Source organism: Gorilla gorilla, chromosome 16 (assembly GCF_029281585.2).
Source record: "Gorilla gorilla gorilla isolate KB3781 chromosome 16, NHGRI_mGorGor1-v2.1_pri, whole genome shotgun sequence".
Taxonomy (NCBI): Eukaryota; Metazoa; Chordata; class Mammalia; order Primates; family Hominidae; genus Gorilla; species Gorilla gorilla.
In genome coordinates this window covers 29,584,655-29,594,874 of record NC_073240.2, presented here as the reverse complement: position 1 = coordinate 29,594,874, position 10,220 = coordinate 29,584,655, and the positions used below count along the sequence as shown (strand labels likewise).

The window sequence follows — 10,220 nt, the reverse complement described above, 5'->3', positions numbered from 1 at the left end:
GCTAGAACTTTATGGTTATATCAGAGAAGACACCATTCAAGGAAGCCATAATAGCATGAATTGGAAAGTGCATAATTTATTTGAGAAATGTGAAGAAACCATGTAGTTGGATCCATGAGCTTAGGACAGCCAGATACTGCATCTTGAGACTTTTAATTAAAAATTCAACCATCATTTCTATACCTAACTTCTGAAAAACTTCTATATGTAATATTTTTAAAACCTTTACTAATTAAGTAACCAGCATTACTGTATTTACTGTAGTATTCTTACTAAAATGCACATTCTCATTCTAATCTCATAATCCAAATTCATAATCTCATTCGAGTCATGAGAAACCCTTAGACAAACCTAAATTAAGGGACATTCTTCAAAACACCCAACCAGTTACTCTTCAAAGTGTCAAGGACTTGAGTCATACGTTTTATAACATGTATTACAAAAACATACAAAGGCCGGGTGCCGTGGCTCACGCCTGTAATCCCAGCACTTTGGGAGGCCTAGGCAGGTGGATCATGAGGTTAGGAGTTCAAGACCAGCCTGGCCAACATGGTAAAACCCCATCTCTACTAAAACTACAAAACTTAGCCAGGTGCAGTGGCAGGTGCCTGTAATCCTAGCTACTCAGGAGGCTGAGGCAGGAGAATAGCTTGAACCCGGTCGGCAGAGGTTGCAGTGAGCTGAGATTGTGCCACTACACTCCAGCCTGGGTGACAAAAAACAAAACAAAACAAAATAAAAGACAAACTGTCAAGGTCATGAAAGACAAGCAAAGTCTGAGAAATTCTGACAAAACCGTGAAAAACTAGGACAGACTATATGAGACTAAGGAGGCATAACAACTAACTGTAATGTGGGATCCTGGAACAAAAAAAAAAGGACATTAGAGGCAACCGGTAAAATTCAAATGCATTTGGTAGTTAACAGCACTATACTCATGTTTTATTTTTCCCTTTTCAGGAAGAATTCGAAAGGAGCAATCAGGGTATTGCATGCCATCATTACACAGAGATATGAATCAAGTATCATGCAACTCCAACTACCACATTCTACTGCCCTCCAAAAGGAGGAACAGGTAAGGATTATCCCGCCTGACTAACACTATACCAATGTTAATTCCCAGGTTTTGCTAACTATACTATAGACCTATAAGATGTGAACATTAAGAGCAGCTGGGCAAAAGGTATACAGGAGTTCTCAACTATTTTTTAATCTTTTCTCTAAAAGTAGTTTAGAAATAAAAGTTAAACACAAAAATTTCCACTGATGAAGGCTTCCCATAAACTATCAAATATGGTTATAAGAGGAAAAAAGGAAACACAGAATATTGTGTAAAGCAAGCTTGTCCAACCCGCAGCCCGTGGGCTGCATGCGGCCCAAGACGGCTTTGAATATGGCCCAACACAAATTCATAAACTCTCTTAAAACATTGTAAGAATTTTTTTGCAATTTTTTTTTGTTGGTTTTTTAGTTCATCAGCTATTGTTAGTGTATTTTATGTGTGACCCAAGACAATTCTTCTTCCAGTGTGGCCCAGGGAAGCCAAAAGACTGGACACCCCTGGGAAAGATATCACAAATTGTTCTAGAAAGCCCATTTTGAAAATGCGCCAATGCACATCAAACTTAGCATAATAAAGTTACACTGCCAGACATATGAACTCACAAAAAGAATTAGCTCCATCATGAAAAATAGCTAAATCATCTATATAAAATGCTGTCTATCTAGAAAATAAACATGAATCAAAAAACCCTTACATTATTCTAAACCACACTAATGTTCCCAATGAGATAAGAAAAAAACAGTCATGAATTAATACAGAAAAAGATATTTAAAAAAGAAAAAGAAGGCCAGGTGCGGTGGCTCACGCCTGTAATCCCAGCACTTTGAGAGACCGAGGTGGGTGGATCACAAGGTCAGGAGATCGAGACCATCCTGGCTAACATGGTGAAACCCTGTCTCTACTAAAAATACAAAAAATTAGCAGGGCGTGGTGGCGGGCACCTGTAGTCCCAGCTACTTGGGAGGCTGAGGCAGGAGAATGATATGAACCTGGGAGGCGGAGCTTGCAGTGAGCCAAAATCGTGTCATTGCACTCCAGCCTGTGTGACAGAGCAAGACTCTGTCTCAAAAAAATAAAAAATAAAAGTAAAACTAAAAAAAAGTAAAAGAAGCAGTAAAGTTAAAATAGAGAATAAGTAGTGGAATGTGAGTATGTTGGGGAGCTGGAAGTCAAGACAAAACAGAGGGACTTAGAAATGCATCTGTTTTTTAAAGTAAATATTCATTATCCCCCAGCAATAAAGTATTATATTCCGAAAGACAAGAAGCAAAAAAACTCACAGTGGTTTAGAAGTACATTGTGAACCATGACTCCTCAAGTTCCCATAGTGTCTTCCCACCGTCTCCCCTGCAGTCTCAACAACCTGTGACAGGGCAGGGCTTCCGTGTGATCTGCCTGCCCAGCCCAGCCTGGTGAGCAGTGCCCTCTGACTGCTTCTGCCTTCAAAACACATCAGAGACTAGAATACTTAGAGTGATTCACATTAGTGCAGATGGAGAAACGATGGGACTGAGAGCTAAGGTCTGAGGTCAAGAGGCTGGCAACCCCTCCGTGGCATGTGGAAGAAAGCAGTAGTGAGAAGCAGAGCTGACTCATTCAAAACAGAGGGGAGAAAACTTAGAACTCCAGTGAAGTGGAAGTGAAGGCAAAGGAAAGGGTTGCAGACAGAGCGGGAGCTGGAAATGCAGACATGCAGCACAAATGAAACAGAAGCAGACAAGAGAAACAGGAAAGATTAGACAGTAAATAATATTCTGAATGAAAATCTTATAGAGATTTCAGATCTCAGTAAAGTCTACAACTCACTTGTCAGAGTGCTTTCTGCACCTTTGGATTGTCAATAATGGGGGTGACAACAAGATCTGAGTCGTGTAGATAAGCTCTCTCATCTGGGATTCCAGGTCCTGCTGACTCAGGTGTCCACTTGTAATCTGAAATGAGAACAAAAATTTGACTTTGTTTCTGTGACTAATATAGAGCTTTAAAACACTGAACTAATACGATGCTGAGGAAGACACCACTGTAAAATATCACCTATATCAATGTACTTCAACTGCTATTCAAGACACTTGCAGTCTCACTTGATTTTCACAAAAATCCTAAACTGTAGGTACCATAATTTCCATTTTACAGATAAAAATATAAAACTCTGAGAAAGTAACTGAATTGCTCATGTTACCATTAAAACTGGCTAGGACTACCAAAAAGATCTTTACAATTCAACGTTCTAAACTGTGATGAGGCAAACTGCTTTTTCGATTACCAGCATGGTTTTTTTTTTTGTTTTTTTTTTTTTTTTTTTTTTTTAGGGTTGGAGTCTCAGTCTGTCACAAAGGCTGGAGGGCAGTGGTGCAACCCTGGCTCACTGCAACCTCTGCCTCCTGGGTTCAAGTGATTCTCCTGCCTCAGCCTCCCAAGTAGTGGAATTATGGGTGTGCACCACCATGCCCAGCTAATTTTTTTTTTTTTTTTTTTGAGACAGAGTCTTGATCTGTCACCAGGCTAGAGTGCAATGGCGTGATCTCAGCTCACCGCAACCTCCGTCTCCTGGGTTAAAGTCATTCTCCTGCCTCAGCCTCTCCAGTAGCTGGGACAAGGTTTCACCACGTTGGCCAGGCTGGTCTCGAACTCCTGGCCTCAGGTGATCCACCTGCCTCGGCCTCCCAAAGTGCTGGGATTATAGGTGTGAGCCACTGCACCCAACCCATGGCTTTATTTTTCATTCATAGAATGCTGATCAATTTACTTCTGCTTTACAGAATATTCAATGTGAAGTTGAAACTGTAACATACAAAAATTTTCAGACTTAAATACAGACCGGTTACCTAAGTGTTAAACCTCAATTATTTATTAAGCCTCATTAGAGATGATACATAATAAAATCAGTCACCAGACATTCACCATCAGTTATTCCTTTGAGATGGTTCTTTGTGCTCTATTTAAACATAATTTGTATTCCTAGTGCTATGCCCCAGTATTTCCCATCAGAAAAAAAAAGGATTTATGCTTAAGAACCTTAAAAGAAACAATGACTAGCAAACTAAATAAAATAGAAAAGTAAATCAGTGAAGTAAGGAAGAAGGAAAATAAATTATCCAAAACTAGTGAGGAAGGGTCATAGATAAAGGAACAGAGTTAGCTAAGAAAATTCCTGGAAACCCAAGGTGCCCCTTGCAACTCAGATGAAAGATATACGAAAACACACAAAGAGGCCGAGGCCGAGGCCGGGCACGGTGGCTCAAGCCTGTAATCCCAGCACTTTGGGAGGCCAAGGTGGCCAGATCATGAGGTCAGGAGATCGAGACCATCCTGGCTCACACGGTGAAACCCCGTCTCTACTAAAAAATACAAAAAATTGTTGGGGCGTGGTGGCTGGCGCCTGTAGTCCCAGCTACTCAGGAGGCTGAGGCAGGAGAATGGCATGAACCTGGGAGGCGGAGCTTGCACTGAGCCCAGATTGCACCACTGCACTCCAGCCTGGGTAACAGAGCGAGACTCCCTCTCAAAAAAATAAAAAATTAAAAAATTTAAAAACTACAAATGATAAGCAACATAGAATAGATATGTAAGGAAAGGCTTTAAAAAGGAAAATAAGATCAATATAAACTAAGAAAAAATTATTATAGAACAATGAGATTCTAGGGAGAAGACAAAAGAGTATCAAAATCACTTCGTAAAGATACTTGTGAATATATTACATGTATAAAACAAAACAGAGGCCAGGCGCGGTGGCTGACGCCTGTAATCCCAAGCACTTTGGGAGGCTGAGGCGGGTGGATCATGAGGTCAGGAGATCAAGACCATGCTGGCTAACATGGTGAAACCGCGTCTCTACTAAAAAATCCGTCTCTACTAAAAACACAAAAGTTAGCCAGGCGTGGTGGCGGGCGCCTGCAATCTCAGCTACTCGGGAGGCTGACGCAGGAGAATCGCTTTAACCAGTGGACTGTCAAGAGAGGTAGGCTGCAGTAAGCCGAGATCGCGCCACTGCACTCCAGCCTGGGCGACAGAGTGAGTGAGACTCTGCCTCAACAAAAAGAAAAAAAGAAAGAAAACTTTTTTTTGAGAGAGAGAGAGAGAGAAGTCTCGCTCTTCTCCCCCAGGTTTGAGTGCAATGGCTCGATCTCAGCTCACTGCAACCTCCGCCTCCCGGGTTCAAACGATTCTCCTGCCTCTGCCTCCCAAATAGCTGGGATTAAGTCGCCTGCCAACACGACCGGCTAATTTTTCTATTTTTTAGTATAGACGGGTTTCACCATGTTGGCCAGGCTGGTCTCCAACTCCTGACCTCAAGTGATCAGCCCGGTTGGCCTCCCAAAATGCTGGGATTACAGGCGTGAGCCACTACGCCCGGCCAAAAAACCGAAAATCTTAAAGGCCTTTCCCCTTCCCCGCCTGGGCTCCAACAACGCGGGAGCCGCCCTGCCCCGCCCTGTCGCGGTCCCGAGAGCAGGTGGGCTGACTGAGGGCGACCATGGGTCCCAAGAGGGCTCCCGCAGCCGCGGGCTCCCACCTCGAGGCGCAGCGACAGGGGCCGAGAGGGGCCAGCAGCCCCCAAGCCAGCCCCGCGCTAGGAGTTGGAGAGACGCGCCCTCCGCCTTCTCCCACCCAAGCCTCTGCCTTGCCAGGCGGGCCAGTTGCGGGAGAAAGGGGCGGGGAACCGCGGCCTCTCTGGGGCAGGTTCCCCTTTGTCCTGGGACTCTGGGCACCCCCTTTCCGCCCTCGCCCTGCCCCGCCAGGCCGCCACCCGGCGACTCACCTTAATGTTGCGGTGGAGCGTGAGCCGCGGCTGTGGCTCCTGGTTCTCCTGGAAGATAGAGGCCAGCAGCTTCAGTCTGGCCTTGAACCCTGACATGGACATCTTCCCCTCACCTCCGGCGGGAGGGGCGCGGAAAAGGAGCCTGTCCCGAGCCGCTGTCATGGCCGCGACCACCAGGCGGGGCCCCCGGCCGAGCTCTCGCGGCTCCACCTCTCCCCGCCGCCGTGACCCTCGTGGGAGCGCGGCTGGAAAAATGGCAAGGGGCACCGAGGACTTGGCGGGAGCTATGTGGCGGCCTGCGGGGCTGCTCCCTTTATAACCGACTCCACCGACAGGAGGCGCGGCTCCCGTCAAGCGGCAGTTTAAAAGGGCAACAGCACCACTGCCCCCGCTACCGCCTGGGAAAGGGCTGCCCCTACCCCGCCCCGGTCCTTGTCGCCCCTCACCTCTTACCCCTCACCCCTCACCCCTCAACCCGGCGCGCCCCGCGCGCACCCGGCGTGCCCGCGCTACCGGCTGCCCCCTCCTCTCTTGACCCAGCACCTTTCTGCCCGACCGATCTGGTCCCTTCCTCACACTCGCGACTGGGCGGCACAACCACCAACTCTGTGTGTGTGTGTGTGTGTGTGTGTGTGTGTGTGTGTGTGTGTTTGTGTGTGTGTCCCTGTCCCAAGGGGGCGTGGCTCACGCATGTAATCCCAGCACTTTGGGAGGCTAAGGCGGGCGGATCAGGAGGTCAGGAGATAAGACCATCCTGGCTAACACGGTAAAACCCCGTCTCTACGAAAAAAATACAAAAAATTAGCAGGGCGTGGTGGCGGGCGCCTGTAGTCCCAGCTACTTGGGAGGCTGAGGGAGGAGAATGGCGTGAAACCGGGAGGCAGAGCTTGCAGTGAGCTGAGATCGCGCCATTGCACTCCAGCCTGGGCGACAGACCAAGACTCCATATCAAAAAAAAAAAAAGCCTCAAAGGATCACTAGTGGTCAGCAACTATGTGCAAATAAATAGGAAAACCTACCAAAAATGGATAAATTTCCAGACACATCTAACCTACCAAGATTGAACCATGATGAAACCCAAAACCTGAACAAACCAATAACAAATGATGGGATCAAAGTGGTAATAAAAAGTCTCCCAGCAAAGAAAAGCCTGGGACCTGATGATTCACTGCTGAATTCTAGCAAACATTTAAAGAAGAACTAATACCAACCTTGCCCAAACGATTCCAAAAATAGAGAAGGAGAGAATACTTGCAAACTCATTCTACAAGGCTAGCATTACCCTGATACCAAAATCAAAGATACAGACCAAAAAAGAAAACTACAGGCCAATATCACTGATGAATATTGATGCAAAAATCCTCAATAAAATATTTGCTAACTGAATTCCACAACACATTAAAGTTGGGGTGCAGTGTCCCAGGTTCACTCAACCCTTCCCGTTTTCCTCTCTGTGTGTGTCTACTTTGCCGTGTTCCCTGCTGGCGGCGGCGGTGCAGTGTTGGTGCATGGACCTCCCAGGAGAAGGGGAAAGTGAGTATGCCCTTTTCTTGCCCCCTGCCAGGCGTCCGCAGCCTGGCACAAGCTCTGGCCAGGTCTCCAACAGGGGACCTGGAGATGTTTTTTTCCAATTTCTGGATTGGTAACTTGAGGGAGATTCTGGGCACTAGAGTCAGAACTAAGAGGAGACTGAATCAGGGGAGTCTGGGGTCCTGAGAGGCAGAGACCTGAAACTGTTTAGAGTGTGTGGGGAGCTCGGTGCATGTTCACGCCACTTGTTTTTCTCTGTGCCTCAATGTTCCAGGTACCCTTGGAGGTGCTGAGATCCTAGGGATTCCTGAAGCCTGGCTGCATGGCCTGGCCACCCTGATGCCACTGTGTTCTCCATGACAGGACAGCAAGGCTGAGGAGAATGGGTCCAACAGCTTCATGCACTCCATGGACCCACAGCTGGAGCGGCAAATGGAAACCACCGAGAACCTTGTGGACTCCTACATGGCCATTGTCAACAAGACCGTGTGGGACCTCATGGTTGGTGTCATGCCCAAGACCATCATGCATGTCATGATCAACAACGTGCATGCACCGCCTCATAGGGGCAGGGGGCTCCTGTGGCACTGGGGATGCAGGTGGCCATGTTGGCCTGGGGGAGATGCTGATCAGCCCTATGGGACCAGGTCCAGGGAGGGAGGCACAGTCCAGACCAGAGCTGTCTCATAGAAATATAACGTGGGACTGGGGACAGTGGCCCACGTCTGTAATCCCAGCACTTTGGGAGGCCAAGGCAAGAGGATAGCTTGAGCCCAGGAGTTCGAGACCAGCTTGGGCAACATAGTGAGACCTGGTCTCTACACTAAAATTTTAAAAATAGCTGGGCTTGGTGGTGGCACGTACCTATAGTCCTAGCTACTTGACAGGCTGACATTGGAGGATCACTTTGAGCCCAAGAAGTTGAGGCTACAGTGAGTGGTGATCTCGCCCGCTGTCCTCCAGCCTAGCGACAGAGCAAGATCCTATCTCCAAAAAACATTTTTAAGAAACTGAGTAGACCGGTGTCCTGGTGGCATGATAGGTCCTGGGTCCCCTCCCAGATGTGTGACCTTGGACAGGTGACTTTTCCTTTGGACCTCAGTGTCCCTATCTGAGTGAGAAAAGGGCGGTGGGGAGGCAGATCTTTGAGTCTAAGCGGTGTAGAAGCCGCATCTGAAAAGCCATACTCAGGGCTCCAAGTCCAGCACACAGTCCCAGCAGGGCCCGGCAGGAGGCCAGGGCAGCAAAGGCATCAGATCCCAACCTCCTTACCTCTTTGCCCACTCTCAGACCAAGGATTTCATCTTCTCAGAGCTGCTGTCCAACCTGTACTCACGTGAGGACCAGAAAACGCTGATGGAAGAGTTGGCAGAGCAGGCACAGTGGCGCGACGAGATGCTGCGCACGTACCACGTGCTGAAGGAGGCACTCGGCATCATCGGCGACGTCAACACGACCACCATCAGCACGCACATGGGGGCCCGTGGACAACTCCTGCCTGCAGGTGCAGAGCGTCCTTGCCGGATGCAGGTACCAAGGCTGGCTCCCACAGCCCCAAAGCCCCCCAGCCCCCATGGCTGAGCCTGGGGACTCTTGGAACAGGCTCCGTGCCCAAGCTGGTAGACATAGGTGCTCCCTGGAGCCGTCACAGAGCTCATGATTTATGGTGTAAGGGCTGAGAGCTTAGAGGGGGTTGTGTGTGGGGCTGTACTCTGAGGCGGCCAGAGTCCTAGGATAGTCATCCTGGGCACACCGCACCTGTTGGGCAGTCTGAGTCATGCTGCCAGGGCAGGGCATCCAGCTCCCAGCCTGCGAGTGCTGAGAGCCAAATCCACTGCAGAGCAGGGGTGATAGTCAGAGTCCCACCTCCTCTATCTGTCGGCAATGTAGTAGTGAGATAGGATAAAACCTTGAGAGTCCCATACACATGGTCAACTCACAACACACCTCAGAGGCCAGGCAGGAAACACAGGCGCCTTCCCTCCCTCCCAGGTACCATCATAGCTGCTAGCGTGTGACTGAAGGCAGGTTCCCTGGCCCCCGCTGAAGCACTATTGCCGGCCAGCAGGCTCACGCATCTTGGAGTGTTGCTCCTAGAGGTCACCTCTGCTATTCAGCCAAGGGGACCACAGTGCCTGCTGGCCCAGCTGACCTCTGCCCCACGAGCCCACCCACCTCCCCTGCCATGGACTCTCCCTCTTCTGCTTTTCCCAGCAGGAAGGGCCCAGCCTCACCTATCTGACCTGCAACCCCCAACAAGCTGAGGCTCCCCTCTTAGACTTATAAGTCTATAGCCAGTGGCATCCAGCTGCATGCCCTCCTTTCCTCCCCCAGGGTCCCTTCAAGGGTTCCTGGGCTTTCTGACCCCCCAGAGGGGGCTCCGGCGATCACTCCACCCATCCATCCCTTTTAGCTTCATCATCCTGGTTCAAGCAGTGTTCCTTCTCTATCAGGCCTGGTGGCTGTTGTGTTGGGCTCCCCAAGGCGAGAGGTGGCCCTGGACAAGTGGGTTGGAAGACAGGGTGACCAGAGAAGAGGGAAGCCCAAAGGGGCTGAGCATCAGTCTGAACAGTGGGTGCACTGGGTGCCGTGGAAGAGGCCAGCACGTGTGGGGTGGGGAAGGCTGCCACAGCCCCCAGGCACTACCTGTGAAACTCCGGCTCCTCCCTCTGTCTTCCTCCCCTTTCCCTTCCAGCCCCTCTTTTCCAGGAACCTTGCCACACCCGCACGTGCACCCTTTACTCCTTGGCCCTCCCACAGCTGCTGTGGCACACCTGTGCTCTGCACTTGCCTCACCAGCTCTCTGCTCGCTTTTCTTTTTTTTATTATTATTATTATACTTTAAGTTTTAGGGTACATGTGCACAAT

At 49.1% G+C, this 10,220-nt stretch overlaps 1 protein-coding gene and 1 non-coding gene across 2 annotated transcripts; one reads left to right on the top strand and one right to left on the bottom strand.

The window, feature by feature from the left end:
- Positions 1–965: 965 nt before the first annotated feature.
- On the bottom strand, positions 966–1,098 carry LOC115930875 (U8 small nucleolar RNA). Its single transcript, XR_004067467.1, has one exon. It is a non-coding gene; the product is annotated as a U8 small nucleolar RNA (small nucleolar RNA).
- A 5,503-nt stretch (positions 1,099–6,601) lies between these two features.
- On the top strand, positions 6,602–10,220 carry LOC115930826 (uncharacterized). The gene is made up of 4 exons (XM_031002429.3): positions 6,602–7,355; positions 7,716–7,853; positions 8,643–8,882; positions 9,806–10,220. The coding sequence occupies exons 1-4, from the start codon at positions 7,173–7,175 to the stop codon at positions 10,202–10,204; spliced, it is 960 nt and encodes a 319-aa protein (XP_030858289.3). The 5' UTR covers positions 6,602–7,172; the 3' UTR covers positions 10,205–10,220.

What these genes read in the sequence shown, in the direction of transcription:
- LOC115930826 (XM_031002429.3), top strand. Translation starts at nt 7,173, where the DNA reads ATGCAAAAATCCTCAATAAAATATTTGCTAACTGAATTCCACAACACA. An exon ending in AGACCGTGTGGGACCTCATG is followed by an intron (nt 7,854 to 8,642) that starts GTTGGTGTCATG and finishes GCCCACTCTCAG; the next exon opens with ACCAAGGATTTCATCTTCTC. An exon ending in AGCGTCCTTGCCGGATGCAG is followed by an intron (nt 8,883 to 9,805) that starts GTACCAAGGCTG and finishes CTTCTCTATCAG; the next exon opens with GCCTGGTGGCTGTTGTGTTG.